This window comes from Botrytis byssoidea, assembly GCF_014898295.1.
Source record: "Botrytis byssoidea strain MUCL 94 chromosome Unknown BBYS_005, whole genome shotgun sequence".
Taxonomy (NCBI): Eukaryota; Fungi; Ascomycota; class Leotiomycetes; order Helotiales; family Sclerotiniaceae; genus Botrytis; species Botrytis byssoidea.
This window is the reverse complement of record NW_024065846.1, coordinates 1,818,215-1,835,630: the sequence shown is the minus strand read 5'-3', so window position 1 is coordinate 1,835,630 and position 17,416 is coordinate 1,818,215. Positions and strand designations below refer to the sequence as shown.

Below are 17,416 nucleotides of genomic sequence, written 5' to 3'. Positions count from 1 at the left end.
AGTATTGATGTTGATGGGTCCAATAAAAAAAGTTGAGGTGCGGGAAACTTTTTTTTGATAAGCTATGATGCGCACTGCGCAGCATGACTTCGCTTCCCATTCGCGACAACAAATGACGACCACGTCGAAATCTCACGCGTACCCCTTTCTTTTTCAATCGATTGATATCAATTAAAAATGTCTATAAACGGGGATAATAATAGTATTACTGGATTTGATGGAACAGAGCATCAGGTAAGTTGTATTCTAAATTCTACTCTGCACCGAATTAATCTTCAATAGGCGGCCTATGTATTTACTCCTACCTCTATACCTTCAGAAGACCTACTTCAGCGACCTAAGAAGCGTAGGAAGGTAGGAAAGACGGCAACAAAAGCCCCTGATATCAGTGGCGATGTAGAGCCTTTCAAACTTGCACCATTGTTTGATGAGAAGGAGTCTCATGAACTTTCAAATCTACGTTTAAACTTATTTAACAAGTATTGGCCGGAAACAGAAACAAAAATCCAGGCATGTATCCTAAACTATACGATTTCAACATTATAGCTGGCTAATACCATGATAGTCAATCCTGAATAAAGCAAATGAGGGCACTTTGTCAGAGGTCACATCCTTTGTAGAAAATGAAAGGTATGCATAATCTGGTATAATTAGTGAGATGGAGTCTGATAGATACTCAAAGGAGCATAGGCAAGGTCCCAGCAGGCTTTATTGTAACTGGGCCAAATATCACGTCTCAAGGCTTGCTTTTTGAACAACTTTCAACAAGACTTTCCAACGAGTTTAATGGTCCTGTTGTCACTCTTAGATCCGGAGAATCGTCAAACTTAAAGGTACTGCTTAAAAAGCTTATTAGAGATGTTACTCATCAAAAGTCAAATGGCGAAGACGAGAATGACAATTTCCTTGAGCAAGATGTGAGTCAAAATTTCCAAACACTCACCTGATATAGTCTTGCTGATTCTCTAGGGTCGTAAACTTCTGAACTATGATTTGGAAATCATTCATGGTTATGTTAAAGCCCACGGGTGTGATAAAGTGATTGTATCATTTCAGGATAGTGAAGCATTTGACTCTAGTCTGCTTGGAGACGCAATATCCTTGTTCAGGTAAGTTGATATATCTGTTCCTTCTCCTATCTACTTTCTAATACTTAAGCCCTCAGCTCCTGGCGAGATCGCATCCCATTTTTTCTGTTGTTTGGAATTGCTACATCCGTCGAGTTATTCCAAGAACGCCTTTCTCGTGTCGCTGCTCGATCTTTACATGGAGCACAATTCGATGTGGAGCAAACAAGCTCCATCCTTGAAAATATATTCTTAGAAGTTATCGCTGGATCAGATGCTCCGATAAGACTGGGACCAGGCATTCTATCGAGTCTTATGGAACGTCAAAATGATCATGTTCAGAGTGTACAAGCTTTTATTGGGGCTTTAAAGGTATTTCTTCTCTTGAATTTTTAGGCAAATGTTTACTTACATGGTTAGTATGCGTACATGTGTCATTTCTATGCCAACCCTTTGAGCATATTCCTGGGCCTCGCAGACGAACTTGAATTGGGACCCCTTTTACAAATAGAGCATTTTGAAGCTATTAGAATGTTTCCATCATTTCAAAAATATACTGAAAGGCTTGTAGATCAAGGCGAATTAGACCGGGCCATGGGGTTGATTAACGATGATGAGCTCCTTCTACAAGAGGTAGAAAGTTCTATCAAAGGCAAAGATTGTGCAGTGCAGAAGATCCTCAGAATCATGCATATTCTAGTTACTTTGGCAGTCGAAGTACCAGAGAAGATCGATCTCTATATTAAAGCATCAACTGGTTCATTAAAGAACTCTGAAATTGTGCGTTCGATTGTGGATTCAATTAAACGCGCAAGTCTCGATGATTTTCTAGGGATCATTACCTCACTCAAAGAAGCTGTAGAGAGTGGAAGCACTGAGCTGAATCTCGAATCATGGTCGGATATGGAACCGGAATTCTATTCAGAAATCGCGAGTATCATGAAAGACGCTTCATCACTCGCAGGCTCGGATACAGGAAAGTCTATCCGCAGCAGTTACAACAAAGCACTCCGCACTACAATCATTTCTCAGAAGGTCCAAATTAGTCAGGATAGATCAGTACTCACAAAGCAAGACAAAGAGTTCACAGCGCTCGTTGACCACTTAATTCAAGCCATACAGAATTTCGTAGATGTGGACAAATTACAAGATCAATTCGTTTCCGAAATTTGGCTCTACGATCTCAGGTTGCCCTATCTAGATGCCTTTACACCTAAACCCCGGTTTACAATCGAACGGGCCCTGTCCTCACCGCACGACTATCTTTCTTGTGCATGTTGCGACCCTACGCAAGAGGGAGCACTAATGTCTCATCCACCTACCGCGATTTTATACAAACTGTTCTTAGAAGCAGGAAACTTGATTAATATTTTCGATCTCTGGACTGCCTTTATTGCTAACCTGGGACCGGAATACGACGAGGGCGAAGAGAGCGAAAGACAAGCTTTGATGTTATTTTACAGAGGGCTTGCAGATTTGAAATTGTTGGGCATGATCAAGCAGAGTAGAAAAAAGACGGATCACTTGACGAAATTAGCATGGAAGGGTTTGTAAACTTGGGGTCACTAGGTGGCAGGATATGAGAAATGATAGAGGATGCAGTTCAAATATAATTATATTAATCTTCGAATGCAAATGCTCAACGCATCAAATAAAACGTATCTAGTTGTCCATCAGCACCCAAATCTAATACCACTGATTCTTGTTCCTAAACATCTCCTCTTCAGCCCTTCTAACCCTCTCCTGTCTAACTCTCCTCTCAATTTCCTCGACACTCTCAACCGGACTTTCACACCCTCTCAACCCAATGAATCTTCCCAGCCTCCTCCTCTTGGTCTCCAAATCCGCATTTACATCCCAATACACCGGACACGGATAATGCATCGTCCACTGACACGGAGTGCGCTGATGATAAAAATGCGCGAGCTCGTCTAGTTCCGTGGATGTGAGAAGCCAGAAATTCAGAAGTTTCTTGGGAAACGAGGGATGAATTTGACCTGTTGTGAGACGAACGAGTGGTGCGAGGGGAAGGGCCATTTGAGATATTTTGGCGGCGAGCTCGGGATTGGTTTTGCTGAGACGGGTCATGGTTGGCATGGTTGAGTTGTAGTATATCTTGTATGCGGTTTGAGGTTTGTGGGTGATCAGATGAGTTGAGTTGATATGTTTAATATGTTTTGGTTTTTATTACCGTACAGTATTGGTTACGACTGGTTTGCGTGATGGTTTTGGTGGTGGTGATCAGTGTGAAGCTGTGAATGTATATAAAGATGTTTCCGCAATGAATCAGACGAGGGGAGAGTATATAATTCTATGATAACTACATTCGCAAAAGGATGAAAAAGATTATTCGCAAAGCTGCCAGCAGCGTAAAGATATAAGTCTAGGATGAAAGTCAAAGTATAGAAAAAACGAAATATAGGAAATTGTGCGGATGCCAGATGCCGATAGAGATGAATAGATAAATAGGGGAATGGAAAGTTCTTGTAGTTTTTGTCTTATTATGAGACTTAATTGTGTTGAAGAATTTCTTTGTATTTAAGATCAACTTGGGCTTTGTTGCAGGATCATGTCTTTGATGTTGTTGTAATCTGAGATCTATTTTTGAGGCTTGAGTTAAAGGACTCTTGAGACAGCCTTTGTGAAAGGTTCTGACAAGGCGTTTATGATGAATTCTCTCAAAGAACCTGTCTATGCAAAAGTCTAAAATAGCGGCAACTAGAAAGACGCCTAAGTCCAAGTGTGAATATGTCCACTATAGAGACTACTCAAATGTTGCGGTAAGAACCACTTCATATAGTCATGTGATGTGAAGAAATTGATAAAGCTTGAAAGTAAAGCGTACAAAAATCGAAAGGCCCGCTGGCCCTCTGGGTGCTAAATTTTATATCGTGTCTAACCAGTGAGTTGAACTGGTTACTACAAATCTTGATACACCCCTCGTAACCTATGCATGCAATATCTTACAGCCGCAAAAACGCCAGACACCAAAAACGCCTTGTGCGGAAAAGATTCATGCCATTGTACAGTGCCCAGCAGCTAGTAAAACACGCTTTATTTCTTTCCCTTCTTCTTCCTGTTGGGGCTTCCTTGTTCGCTAGCTGCTGGCCCTCCTCCTTGAACTAGAATGGCATCCTCGTCGCTCATGACACTCTGGGCCTTGGTTGGCGAGGTAACCTTGGATGCCTTGGCTTCTGCTTCTTGATCTAACTCTTTCATAAATTCTGACTGGATTGAGGCTCGACGTTTCTCCCACCACTCCTTCTCAGATTGGGTTCTGGCTTGAATGTCATCGAGGCTCTTTCTGAACTGATTATTCGTGTAGATTTCGTTGGCGGACTGGAAGATTGTCTGTCCCCAGTTCGGTGCCAATCCATTTGCCTATTCATGGTTAACTGTATTCAATTTCACCAAGCTACTAGTGAGAGAAATCTCAGCTTACCTCCATAACCACATCCCTAAGCTCCTCTTCCATTTCTTTCTCTGCTCTCAAGAATCTTTGCCATAGATCATCGCCAACACTTCCCCTCTGTAATAAGGTACTGCATGCTTGCTTCGCTGTTCTAATATGAATAATTCGGTAAATATCTTCGACAGCCCTTCTTAATAAAGCCGCTCGAATAAGCTCCGCTGGTACTTTTGGCGTTTTCTCGTCCCCCTCTTCTGGCTCAAGATGGGCTAGAGAAAAGTAAATGTTCCTTTGCAGATGTGGTGGAAACCAAGGCGCAAGAGTCGCAGATTTAACTATGGGTACCTGTTAACTTTGCGCATAACCTTAAAGCCAGATTATAACTAACCTGCTATGCGCTTTCTATATAAAGAAGAAAATGTTATTAGAGATCCGACGAGGACAACGACATATGCGAAAGGAAGTATTAGACCACGGAGGGTGGTTGCGTAATCGAAGTCTTTAAACATGGTTGCTGCTGTCACTATGTCGAACACAAATCAACAATCTTTGAGCCTTCCCAGAGATTTGGGATATATCGGATCGAAAAAGGGCCAATGTCTAGGAAGGGTGGTTGAAGTTTTCCGACAAAGACGGTGCAATTGTTGGAGGTATCAAAATAGTAGATTTCCTCTTATGTGCTGTGTGTCCTTTATTAATCTTTATTCTATCGCATTCTGCCACTTCAGGACAAATAACCTTAAAGTCACTTTTTTTGACTAAGAAGACAAGGCTCATCGCTAATAAATGAATAACCAATTAAATCAATTTAACCCGATCTAACTAATTTGGAGAATCACTCAAATTCCATCCTTGTAATTATTATATAATACTGATAGTATTTATACCCAATTCTTGTATTTCTTGTATTTCTTATAATTCGGATTACAAAGGCGGTGAATTACCTACCTTGGTAAGTGGCATGGCAGTTCTCGATGGTTCCTACCTACCTAACTGCTTCCCGTAGGCTACCGAATTCTGACGTACAGTCGTCTTCCTAGCCTTGATAGTGGGATCAGTATTATTTACTTAGAGCTTAAGAGCTTCAATTTACACAATTAACAATCCAAACAACCCAAGCAACGCAACTTCTCAACATCTCAAGAATTAGGAAGAACCTCAAAGATTTTGTCCCTTAATACTTAACTTTTTGTCTTTTGTTCTTTAATACAATAGTCCTACCTCGGATACATTTCACCTATTTGAATAAATTTAAGAAACAAACTACTTGATAAGAGGTCAAGATGCTTTTAAGATTTCGTGGTCCTGATGGAACAGTTCGTATTACTGTGGAAGCAAATGAAACTTTTGCTCAACTTGGCGAGAAGGTTGGTCTAAGGTATGCTGTATGTATTGTAGTGAACTTCTGCTAATATGCTATAGCTTGTAAAACTCCTACCTGAGAACATCGACCCGAAGACATTAACACTTTCAAATGCGCCGAGTGGTGGTGAGGTCAAGTCACTTGTAGAAATTGCAAGAGCCAAAGTCTCGCAGATTGGTCTCAAGTAAGTCAGGTATATGTAAAGCCTCTAGAATGTTGTATTGACCAACTGAAGGAATGGTGATATGGTATTCATAAATTATAAGCTCTTGGATAGTCTTTCAAGTGGCAATGCTACCCCTTCCACCTCGACTGGTCCTCCATCTCAACTCGCCTCGTCAACAAATCGTTTAAATGGACATGTCGTTTTACCAGAATCAATACCTATCGATGTTCCAGCTCAAGAAGTAACTTCGCCATCGGAAAAGATCAAGAACCCGTGGGAGTTAGTCAAACAATCCGATCTCGATAATAGGCTAGACAAGAAAGATGGAAAGATTCCCAGAAAGAAGGATCAAAAGATGTGTCGACATGGTGAAAAAGGAATGTGCGACTACTGTATGCCATTAGAACCATTCAATGCGGAATACCTGGCCGAGAAAAAGATCAAGAACCTCTCCTTTCACTCGTATCTGCGAAAGATCAACTCGGCGACCAACAAACCAGAGCTAGGAAGTTCCTTTATGCCACCATTGACGGAGCCGTATTACCGTGTGAAGAAAAACTGCCCGTCAGGGCATCCTCAGTGGCCCGAGGGTATTTGTACTAAGTGCCAACCGAGCGCAATCACTTTACAGCCGCAAGCATTCCGTATGGTGGATCATGTTGAATTCGCTCAAGCAAGCCTCATCGAAAACCTACTTCAATTTTGGAGGGCGACGGGTGCACAACGTTTTGGGTATTTATATGGTCGCTACGAGGAGTATTCAGAGGTGCCATTGGGAGTCAAGGCTGTTGTGGAAGCTATTTACGAACCGCCACAAGTTGACGAGCTCGATGGCGTCACATTAAACGAGTGGGAATCCGAAAAGGATATCGACGAGATTGCGAGATTGTGTGGCATGGAGAGAGTTGGTGTCATCTGGACTGATCTCATTGACTCAGGCGTAGGAGATGGCACTGTCTTGTGCAAGAGACACATTGATTCATACTATTTATCATCGCTGGAAATCGCATTTGCAGCACGTTTACAAGCAAAGCACCCAAAGCCAACGAAATGGAGTGATACGGGCAAATTTGGGTCCAATTTTGTTACCTGTGTAGTGACAGCCGATGAGACCGGAGGAATCGCCATATCTGCATATCAAGTCTCCAACTCAGCCGTGGAAATGGTTCGAGCAGATATTGTCGAACCATCCGCCGATCCTGCTGTGATGATCGTTCGCAGCGAAGGAGATGATGATTCCGATACGAGCGCACGATACATCCCTGAGGTCTTCTTCCGAAAGATTAACGAGTATGGTAGAAGCGTTCAAGAGAATGCTAAGCCATCTTTCCCTGTAGAATATTTACTCGTCACATTGACTCACGGCTTTCCTAGTGATCCTAAGCCAGCATTCATGGCTAAGAGTTCTTTCACTATTGAAAATCGTTTGGTCCTTGGCCAGGAACAAGATCTCAAGGACGTTGGAAAGCAATTAGGACTTGACAAGAGCGGGCAACTCACTCAATCGCCTGATGGCGTCCTCGCGGTGTCTGACTTCCATCTCCTATGCTTCATCTATAGTATGGGTATTTTAAGCAAAGTTCGTACCAAATTTCTCTTATTCCGCACCCGTAAGCATGATACTAACAAAATCATTCGTAGGAAGAAATGGCACTTCTCTGCCGTGTGGCAACTCAACACGATTTAGCAGACGGATACCAATTGATAGCAACCCCTGGCTGGGCAAATTTCCTTGCAATTTTACAATCGACTGGTGAGCGACCCCCAAAACGTCAGTCGCCGTCCGATGACGATGGTCCTGCGGAGCGTCTTGCTAAAAGGGTTGGCGGAGTTAGGCTAGATTGAATAAGTAGTCTACCCCTAGACTGTCTTGTTCTTTTGAGGCTTATACTCTGATAGTGATAATAGGTTTCTAATCGCCAAAACGTCTCGATGACTATTCAAGTCTACAGGACAGAAGGGAAAGAGGTTTGATAAGGAGGTTTGCAGCATGGATTATTGGCGTGTACGAAGGGGGGGCCAAATCAAATAAAAAAACGACAGGGCAATGAGGAATTTTAGGTGCTTGGTGGATAGAGCGGTGACTCTGGTGTTAACGAAGGCATGCATATATGGCGCAGGATATCCCGGATAGGGAGAAGGGAGAAGCAAAGCATCAGACAGATATTTTGTTGCGATATACGACATATTATAAATTAAATCAGTTAACACATTCACGTCTTCTATTGATGAGAATGCTGTGAATGGTCTAATGTATTTTTTTGTCTTTTTCTTCTGTCGCCCGTAACAATCTCGATTGTGTAGTATCTAAAATTGGATCAGATTTAGCTCACATAATTCTCAAGTCAGAGGGAGCAAGGAATGGGACTTTCTACTGGGAACTTGTCACATCTAGCAATTATAAAGACTTTAAGATACCCAGATGACTGAGGCATATATATATGAACTCTTCCTTGTAACAAATGCTCAGGATTGTTTACTTAAAAGTACCTAGTAGTCAAACAGCTTCTTATGAGTTCGAATTCAAGTTTAAACTAACTATCTAATAATATAAAACTCACTGATAGATGCTCTCTAAAGCACCCAACAATCATATTGTGAGCATAGACATGCATACTCGGTTGGATAGCCAGCTTCTCACGAAGGATCACGTAGGAAGAAAGTGTTCATCTGAAAACAAGGGTTCAATTTGAAAATGAAGAGATTTTGTCTGTCAGTTGGGGATATTCGCAGTTGTGGGAGTTTGGATAGAGAAATGGGGAGGGAGGAGGTGAGGAGTAGGGTGGCTTGGGTGGGAAATTATACATGGGATGGTCTTGTGGATGAGGAGGGAGTTGAAACTTGGAACTTGAGAGGTGGGGTTGTGAAGGTGGAGTAGGGGTCGGTGGGATGATGGTCGTGGAATTGATAATTAGGGCTGTGTTTCAGAGGGGAATCTTTAAGGTGTTGGTGTATTTGGTATGGGGGAGGAGATGTAGAAGTAGATTTGCGAGGGGGGTAGTGGTTGTTTTGTGGTTACTTGGGTGTGTTATTGTGTGGAATTCTGTTTATGGCGAGAGTCTGAGATTACCTCGAGGGTGATGATGTAGATTTTGAGGAGAGAGAGTTTGAGGGCTGTTATAAATGTGAGTTGTTGGTGGTGCTATGAATTGAACTTTGCAGAAGGAGACAGAGATCAGATACTATCGTGGCTTTTGACGTAGATATTAATACTATCTGATATAGAAGTGAATCAAGCAATGAGTTCTTTACAACTTCCAAAATGATTAGAATGGAGGAGTGGTTCTATGTTTTAGAAGGGACGATATACATGCTGATGAAAAGACTCGAGCAAGGGGCAAGAACGACCGACCAACGGATGAAAAGGCAAATTTTGAAAGAGCTCCTGATTATTTGGAGAAAAGGGTCCTGCTATTATTCAAACATATCATTGTAATCATCACCGTCATTATTTTGGCAGCCACTCGTTTCGTCACTCATTTGAGGGTATTCTTAATCTTAAATATCTCGACAGTATACCGATCCCCTTTCCATCAAGACAACTCCATGACAGCACTCCGACTGCAACTCTATCTAGTTGATACCTCACTCGTTTTACGAAAAGAAATTTAGGCTCGATGCCTAGCCTCGATACAAGCTAATCAACCGAATCGGAAACTCCGCCTACCCTTGGAAATTTTTCTCATAAATCTAGTCCTGAGAGCAATACATCGAGCCCTCCACTCTCATCTGGCTCATTCAAGCGATCACTCAAAATTCGTATTGTGCCACTGACCTTAGTTGGCATTTCAGAGGAGGAGGGGGTCATCCAGAAGTTTGTTAAGATGACTCCGACTATGAAGGTTATCGGTGAAGGCAATGGTTTAGAACTTACCACTTTTACTCAGTATGAAGCTGTTCCTCAATTGATCGATATTTCTATTCCTTCGCAAGATATTGAATTTGGTAATCTTTGATCCCAACCAGATTCTCGTTCGAACTGACTTGTGAATATTCAGATACCACAGAAGCCAATGGACAACCTGGACTCATGACAAAGCGTTCCGCCAGTGTAGGATCACAACCTGCTCCCAGTAAGAGGCCAAAAGTCAAGACATACAGACCCTCTAAATCTTCGGCATGTAAAGAGGGGCGCAAGTTTAAGCAGGTTGAGAAAGAAAACGATGACATCTTTGAAGACGAACTTGTTGAATCAAAAACCTATACAGAAGCCCACTCTCATTTCCACACTGCGCCATCAACACCAACAAAGCGTCTATCAGCGACTGAAAAGTTTGATATGGATGGATCACACGATACTAAGCCCGAATTTCCCACTGGTACGACTATTAAAGACTTTGGTGCGTTGCCTGACCATCTTCGAGGTCCTTGCCTGGAAGTCAGTCCTAGAACGAGCGTTTTGGATGGTCCATCTGCTGTTCTGAACGTAGATAAACTTTTGTTTATGAACAAGCGTGATAGCTCCCTAGAATCATCGCTCATGAGACCTCTCGGAGCAGTGCCCGAAGGGTCAATAGCAGCATCGCCATTGCCAGAGGTACCGACAGAAATCACGGAAGATATCATCGGACAATCGGATGGTCCTGCTCAATATCCATCTATTGCAGCTATTGAACCAAATGTTGGTGGTGATTCTCCAATTACAGAGTTACCAGTCAGCCCAATTGCGAAAGATAAGAAGGATGAAAAGCGCACTCATAAAGTTATAAATAAGTTTCGATCGGGAGTACGCAAGGGTAGATTTCGTTGCCTAAGAACACCTGTATTGGTGGTAATTCTCGGAAAGGAGCTTTCAAAGCCAACCAAAGTAGCTATTCAGAATATCGCAAACGGATTGCCTTCAGGACTTGGTGATGTAAATCCCCTTCCCGCGTGATAATGCGGACGTCTTTGATTCGAGAACTGAGGTTAATTAAAACCATAAGATGCAAACAACACTAGAGCCATCGGCCTCGCTTCCTATACTTGAACAACTTTCACCTACTCCAGTAGCAGGGGACCGGTGCTGTCCTGAGAGCCCTGCAACTTCGTCAGAGAGTAATTGCTGCAGCGAGGATTGGAATTGAGAACTCGATAATGATTGAGAAGATGAAATGGTGTGTCAGAATGGATATTGTCATACACCCTAATACAAGAAACCTGTGAACCTTGTTCAATGATCTCCAATGATGACCTGTGAGACGCCCTAATAGTCTGTAGTATTTTCGGTGAGCCATTATGAGATGAGCTCTCCTTGGTAAGATTTTGTTGTGAAGTACAGATGAAGTTTAACCATCTTTCAGCATAAAAAGCTGAGCAGTGAGGAGAGCAGCTTAATTTTTCCAACTGGAACCGGGCATCCCTTCAATGCGTCCGTTTGTAGATAGCCATCTCTTTGAATTACCGCGACTATGAAATTCGTACCTCGAATAATTCATATGCTCTAGCACATCGTACAAACTAGAGGCCAACCAGTGACAACGACATGTAAGTTTTGTAGACAAACCCTTCCAGCAGAATCAAAAAGACCTTCAGTACTTCGAAGAAAGCTCTTAGTTAATATTGTATATCGTATTTCGTAATGAGTTATATACTTTTTTTACTCAAAAAACATGAGATATAACAAGTGAATTGATCAATACATGTACAATTGCCATCCAGACCAAAATCTAGACTCACAAGTTCCACACACCAACTCCAACCGATCAAACCCCACTATTTCCCCTCCTCCAAACCAATCCACACCTCTTACTCAATCGACCCCACTAGACCCCTGCAAAAATGGGCAATAACCTAATATATGTTTAAAAACGGCGGCTTCGTCAAACAAACATGCCAAACTCCAGTGACGCGTAAGTTACTGCCTCCATTCCAAAAATGAAGGTACATCATGGCTAATATACAAATTATAGAGTGGTTAGCGTGTCGTTCTTATATTCTTCCCCTTGTGGATCAATATGAAGTTATGCGAAAGTCGTGGGTTCGACACCCACCTGGAGTAACAATCTCTGGTAGACACCAAAACAACAAACCTTTTTTTCTTTTTGGATTCCTTTTTGCACATTTTGGGAAAAGGTGGTTGTTTAGTTGGTTGATTCCTTATTGTTTTTTGGGTTTGGATTTGTGGTGTAAGTGATAGGTCCACCCATTTTGGTTTTTGGTGGAATGTGATATTGGTACTTATCTACCGCGTCTGCTTTTGTAAAGATATCAAACTTAAAATTAGGATACATCTTCTCGGAGAGTAGTCCAATACTCTCTGAGAAAGCTTTATGATTTGTGGCTACTTCGGTATCAAAGATACAAACCTACGGGACGTTCTCTTAATTTTTGTATCAAGGAGTTGCAACTGGTCATAATCGCATGATAGACATATCTGCACTGCACTGCACAAGCATGATCAAGTACCTCGGATAGAAGACTGCATTGACCATATAGAATTGAAAGATGTAAAGCGAAACACCACCCCTGTGTATATCCATATATGAACGGCTCCGCGCCGACGCAATAAATCCATGCATAGCGTCCTGAGATCATGTAAACAACGCTGGGTATTTGGCATTCTCAAACTAAAACAAATCTTGCTTGTCTCGATTATTCGACGCTTGTCTCCCAAAGATCCATGTTTTCGACCTGCTTCTGTTCTCTCTTTCATCAACCAGATGCTCGCCCTGTCTCTACCCGACTCTGAACCCATCCTCCGCCAGAACACTCATTCCCTTAACTCCGCCATTTAAACTCTCAATGACATGCCGTCTCTTTCGCAGCCGAAGTATCCTTTCCAAATATCAAGAAACCCACAAATGCACCAACTCCTACTGCAATCATGACCCATCCATTATATGTCATGAAGAGCAACCTAGAACTTCATTAGTAACTCTCCGCTGAGAGGATAGAGTAAATACTTACATCAACATAAATGCATAAAAATACTGGAAAGCATATAGCGCAGCTTTAATAACATGTGCTCTCTGACCCACTTCTTCTTGATTGCGTCCTGCCCAGAGAAAAGGCGTATTTTCAGTAACATCATCCACTTAATTCACACACATAGTCTCAGCTTTTCATTCCACTGCTCAGGTATGAAAGTCGAGGGAGGAAAAGCGCGCATGGGGGAGAGTAGAAAAGTAAGAGAACTCACGGGTTATAGAGCCTTGTTGTCTGTCGACCCAGGATTCATAGCGACGGGTCAGGGAGCGGATGCCTTCGTATCCGGCGGTGATGGCGACGACGCCAACGAGGGAAATGAGGAGGGAGAAGGTGGAGCGGATGTGCCACCAGCGGAAAATTATACAGAGATTGTTCGTGTCCCAGGTGAAGAGCATCTGCAATTGAGGTTAGCGATTGAGCAATCGAGAGAGTCGAGTAGATTGACAACGGACGTTCATGTTACATCTATCTCCTCCCATATCCATTCCCATATCGTGCATGCTGTGATCCATATGTGAATGATCCATTGTGAATCGAATGTTACAACAATTTGTATATAACTGAATCGATCGATATCGATGAAGTGTATGGTAATTCGAGTTTGCGAAGGTCCGTAAGATTTCAATGAAAGAAGATGATGCTTCTGAAATGGATATTAAAATGATTCTATATATATCACTATCTACTCGCACACTGCTGTTGGAAGACAGGCGTAACTCCCTAGGGGTTAATTGCACCAATTACAGAGTGTTATGAATCGATGGTGCAATGGTCCCCTAATTTACCTTCTCAAATGCGCTCAAACCAAGCTAATAAAGCGCCAACAGCTCTGTCTGACAAGCTCCATGTGAACACCAAAAGCGGTACACTGAATCACTCAAACAGAATCATACGTTGATGAGGACATTTTTATTGTCATCTCATGATTATACTATCTTAAAGCTTGCAAGTATAATCCTCTTCCCTTTTTGGATTTGAAATAATGATTATTTGATTTGATACTGAATTACGAAAAGAGTGTACGAGTCTTCCGCATATTCTTAGACAACCTTGGAAGCTCGAGACAAGACAAGCTGCACTGTTCTTTATCAGATAATGCACGGACATCGGTGTTACAGAAGATAAGCTATTTCATACTGCCGCAACCGGTTTCATCGGATGTGAGGGGCAAGACTCATCAATTCGATCATGAATTTCTAAACTGAGCTTGGCAACACTGTATTATACAACCTTTATAATTTCGTCCAAGATGCTCACCAGTCCCTTAAACCTGCCCAAGTGGTAAGCAAATTTCGAGATCATGAAAGGAATCTGTTTTAACAGTGACTCGATAGGCTCGAAGAGAACTCTCATCTCTTGAAGCCTCCCATTAACAACTACTGCGTGTACAATAAGGATGTGACTGTCATGGTACGATCATCACCACCCATCACTGTCTCAGACAATTTCTAAGCTCCGCAGATCGTAGGAGGCCCCAATGCACGAACCGACTATCACATAAACGAGACCGCAGAATGGTTCTACCAATACAAGGGAGCTATGATGTTGAAAGTGGTCGATGAAGGCGAATTTAGGGATATTATCATTGGGGAGGGAGAAATGTTTCTATTGCCACCAAATACGCCGCATAATCCTGTTCGATTCGCAAACACAGTTGGCATTGTGCTAGAGCAACCAAGACCAGCGGGTTCATTAGATAGATTGAGGTGGTATTGCACAAACTGCCGCGACGTGGTGGAGGAAGCTTCTTTCCATTGTACAGACTTGGGCACGCAAATCAAGGAAGCTGTGAACAGCTTCAAGGATAGTGAGGATAGGAGAAAATGTAAGAAATGCGGGACAGTCGCGGAATCAGCGCCTCCGGTAGGATCTATCAAGGATCCAAATATCGCTTGATTGATGAGAAAAGGAATAATGAAATAACAAAGTCTTTCGCATAAAGTCTAAACTCTCATACATATTGTCGGGTATCCTAGTGTAAACAACCTGTGTAAATTGCTCAAGTCTCCTTGAACTGATATGTACTCGTCGACTCTTCAACTGCAACTTCAATCTTTCCTTCCTCCAACTCCTTACCCCCAACACTAATGCCGACTCGCATAACATCTCCGGGCTTCACAGATCCAACTCCCTTTGGTGTACCAGTCAAGACAATATCTCCTTTCTCCAAAGTCATAACCTTCGAGATATCGCTCAAAATTCTCGGAATTCGGTACAACATCAATTCTGTAGAATCCTTTTGCCTGTGTTCGTTGTTGACTGTAAGCCACACGGTAGCATCATGAGGATCCGGAATTTGTGATTTGGAAATGATGTTGCTCATTGGGAGGAAGGTGTCAAATCCCTTCGCGATATCCCATGGGAGACCCTTCTTCTTTGCTTCGTTTTGGACATTGCGAGCTGTCATATCAATGCTCATTGCGTAGCCTATGTAATTCAATGATTAGAAACCAAATTGAGTCACCCATTCTAGAATACGCACTTTCGATAGAATCATAAGCTTCCTTCTCATTCTCCGGCTCGAGATTCTTGACCTGTTTCCCCATGATCAAAGCCAATTCCACTTCATAATGCAAATCCACACCCTTTGGTCGAATGACAGCTCCACCATTTGGAGGGAGAATCGAGGAAGGTGGCTTGAGGAAGAAGAATGGCTGTTTGGGCTTGCTGTTGTTCAATTCCGTGATATGATCTCTGTTGTTCAATCAGTTCAGCTATACCGTATACTTTGAAGACACTCAGTTGAGGGATTCCAAGAAGCAGTTCATGGCCGAGGAGGAAGAGGAGTGGGGGTAAACATACACGTAGTTTCTCCCGATACATACAACTTTTGAAGCACTCTTGAAAGGAGATATGGTGGCAATGCCACGGCGGAAGATTAAAGACATATTGAATGAAGTATACCAAAATACAAATATTCAAAACTTTTCATATACAATCCAAAGGTGTGGTTACTTGAAGCTCAAATAAGTGAGCAATTCGTGTGGAGATCTTATTATGACCCTTCAGTGGAGACCCCGCTCGGCCACCGACGGGATAAGCTTTCCGGCAGCTCTGATCGGTTCCGAGGATTATGAAGACTTGCATCTTTGTATGCGGTATTGCAGATATATATGATGAGATAGATTCCTGAATACCAAATTTTTCAAATTCTCGAGAAATTTCAATTTAGTATTGAATCAAATCATATTTGAGCATCTAACTCTTGAATAAAAGATAATTACTCGCATCTGGTACTCCAAGCTTTTCAAGAGAACCTCTTTTTCCCACCTGCTGTCTCCTGTCCGCTTGTTCATGCAACGCTTTATCGACCCTTTCCTGTGACATTTTCATTCCCCTTTGGCCCTTTTCTTGGAGCTTGTGTCGATTGTTATAATATGCAAGCAATGTCTTCGCGCGCATGAATTCTTCATCCCTCTGTAATATAATATGTTAGCTATCATTCTAATGCGACTGAGTAGAATCTATAACATACGCCGCTACTTATCCTTCTTTCAAGACGACGTTCTCGAGTCTCTCGCATGGATTCCTCGGTTTCTGGGAGATCAATTGAATCCATAGAGGAGTGTTTCCTGAGCGGAGGAGACGGCGACTGAACAACAGAAGGTGGTGTGGGTATGCGTCGACCGAGGCGATCAAATTTTGCCGTTGGTTGTGAATGGATTGACGTCTTTCTTTCGTCTATAGTGGCCGACACGGTGGAGAGGCTGCGTAAAAAGGAGAGGGTAGCTCTAGGTGGCTGCGCATAAGACTGGTTAGCATGCATACTCAGAGAAACATCGATATCGTGTGTGGGGATGCGCGTGGAGATGTGGGGAGCCATAGAATATAATGCAAGACTTTGGCGTGCGGGATGCGATGGGTCAATGGTGTTGACGAACTGCTTGCTTGAGGATATTGAGATCAGCGAGAACATGTGCGATCTGTAGCTTTGGCGGTGATGGAGTTGACGAGGGATCCATTCTGACGAGACTATGAATGTGACGCTGCAGGCGTGATGGATTGTTTGTTATTATGATCAACGATTAATATCTAAGGTCATGGTGAGAAGATGTTTGCGAAAAAGGTGTAAACATGTAAGTTCACCTAGCTTATGGTGTACCTTATCGGTTATCTCGGTCACTGCCGCACATGTGCCGACAGTAGATTCAGAACGCACTCCTCGATAAGCGAGCATTAACATCACACTTTCATTCTACTCAACTGAACCACCTCTATCGTAGAGCAAGGTCGATTCCATCACATTGAAAAAGGCAGGACTTTGCTTCTAGGACTATACATACATTTTCTCAACCGACTAGTATCCTATCTTGTTTGCTTGATCGCGCGATTAAGAGTTTTGTTGCATTCGGGCCTTGAGCAATCTTCAATTCTAATTGCTATCATAGAAATGAGATGAGGTTCAAATGACGTTAGTTGTTTTCGCCAATGAACGTATAGGTCGGCTAATATCCCAGAGATGGGTGGATTGTACTAACGGATCAAGCTCTCTAACAAGTGGC

General features: G+C 42.5%; 9 protein-coding genes across 9 annotated transcripts; 4 read left to right on the top strand and 5 right to left on the bottom strand.

The window, feature by feature from the left end:
- Positions 1-177: 177 nt before the first annotated feature.
- On the top strand, positions 178-2,621 carry EAE97_003370 (uncharacterized protein; the record flags this gene model as incomplete). Its single annotated transcript, XM_038873882.1, has 7 exons — positions 178-234; positions 283-510; positions 566-630; positions 683-917; positions 970-1,109; positions 1,166-1,439; positions 1,488-2,621. The coding sequence occupies 7 exons, from the start codon at positions 178-180 to the stop codon at positions 2,619-2,621; spliced, it is 2,133 nt and encodes a 710-aa protein (XP_038735745.1).
- Positions 2,622-2,753: 132 nt separating this feature from the next.
- EAE97_003369 (uncharacterized protein) lies at positions 2,754-3,164 on the bottom strand (the record flags this gene model as incomplete). The annotated part of the gene is made up of 1 exon (XM_038873881.1): positions 2,754-3,164. One exon carries the CDS (start codon positions 3,162-3,164, stop codon positions 2,754-2,756), a length of 411 nt encoding a protein of 136 aa, XP_038735744.1.
- Positions 3,165-4,121: 957 nt separating this feature from the next.
- Positions 4,122-5,208, bottom strand: EAE97_003368 (uncharacterized protein; the record flags this gene model as incomplete). The annotated part of the gene is made up of 3 exons (XM_038873880.1): positions 4,865-5,208; positions 4,510-4,811; positions 4,122-4,448 (listed from the first exon to the last, which is right to left on the bottom strand). The coding sequence occupies exons 1-3, from the start codon at positions 4,983-4,985 to the stop codon at positions 4,122-4,124; spliced, it is 750 nt and encodes a 249-aa protein (XP_038735743.1). The 5' UTR covers positions 4,986-5,208.
- Positions 5,209-5,423: 215 nt separating this feature from the next.
- EAE97_003367 (uncharacterized protein) lies at positions 5,424-8,495 on the top strand. Its single transcript, XM_038873879.1, has 4 exons — positions 5,424-5,843; positions 5,899-6,023; positions 6,075-7,584; positions 7,647-8,495. Exons 1-4 carry the CDS (start codon positions 5,760-5,762, stop codon positions 7,848-7,850), a joined length of 1,923 nt encoding a protein of 640 aa, XP_038735742.1. The 5' UTR covers positions 5,424-5,759; the 3' UTR covers positions 7,851-8,495.
- Positions 8,496-9,622: 1,127 nt separating this feature from the next.
- Positions 9,623-11,071, top strand: EAE97_003366 (uncharacterized protein; the record flags this gene model as incomplete). Its single annotated transcript, XM_038873878.1, has 3 exons — positions 9,623-9,950; positions 10,004-10,860; positions 10,931-11,071. The coding sequence occupies exons 1-3, from the start codon at positions 9,830-9,832 to the stop codon at positions 11,069-11,071; spliced, it is 1,119 nt and encodes a 372-aa protein (XP_038735741.1). The 5' UTR covers positions 9,623-9,829.
- A 1,322-nt stretch (positions 11,072-12,393) lies between these two features.
- Positions 12,394-13,441, bottom strand: EAE97_003365 (uncharacterized protein; the record flags this gene model as incomplete). The annotated part of the gene is made up of 4 exons (XM_038873877.1): positions 12,394-12,843; positions 12,894-13,020; positions 13,126-13,309; positions 13,367-13,441. The coding sequence occupies 4 exons, from the start codon at positions 13,439-13,441 to the stop codon at positions 12,726-12,728; spliced, it is 504 nt and encodes a 167-aa protein (XP_038735740.1). The 3' UTR covers positions 12,394-12,725.
- A 722-nt stretch (positions 13,442-14,163) lies between these two features.
- EAE97_003364 (uncharacterized protein) lies at positions 14,164-14,810 on the top strand (the record flags this gene model as incomplete). Its single annotated transcript, XM_038873876.1, has 3 exons — positions 14,164-14,195; positions 14,249-14,324; positions 14,376-14,810. The coding sequence occupies 3 exons, from the start codon at positions 14,164-14,166 to the stop codon at positions 14,808-14,810; spliced, it is 543 nt and encodes a 180-aa protein (XP_038735739.1).
- A 103-nt stretch (positions 14,811-14,913) lies between these two features.
- EAE97_003363 (uncharacterized protein) lies at positions 14,914-15,802 on the bottom strand (the record flags this gene model as incomplete). The annotated part of the gene is made up of 3 exons (XM_038873875.1): positions 14,914-15,341; positions 15,397-15,608; positions 15,717-15,802. The coding sequence occupies 3 exons, from the start codon at positions 15,800-15,802 to the stop codon at positions 14,914-14,916; spliced, it is 726 nt and encodes a 241-aa protein (XP_038735738.1).
- A 310-nt stretch (positions 15,803-16,112) lies between these two features.
- On the bottom strand, positions 16,113-16,876 carry EAE97_003362 (uncharacterized protein; the record flags this gene model as incomplete). The annotated part of the gene is made up of 3 exons (XM_038873874.1): positions 16,113-16,331; positions 16,390-16,653; positions 16,796-16,876. 3 exons carry the CDS (start codon positions 16,874-16,876, stop codon positions 16,113-16,115), a joined length of 564 nt encoding a protein of 187 aa, XP_038735737.1.
- Positions 16,877-17,416: the final 540 nt, after the last annotated feature.

Coding starts and splice junctions, on each gene's coding strand:
- EAE97_003367 (XM_038873879.1), top strand. CDS start 5,760: ATGCTTTTAAGATTTCGTGGTCCTGATGGAACAGTTCGTATTACTGTG. Junction 5,844..5,898: donor TTGCTCAACTTGGCGAGAAG/GTTGGTCTAAGG, acceptor AATATGCTATAG/CTTGTAAAACTCCTACCTGA. Junction 7,585..7,646: donor GTATGGGTATTTTAAGCAAA/GTTCGTACCAAA, acceptor AATCATTCGTAG/GAAGAAATGGCACTTCTCTG.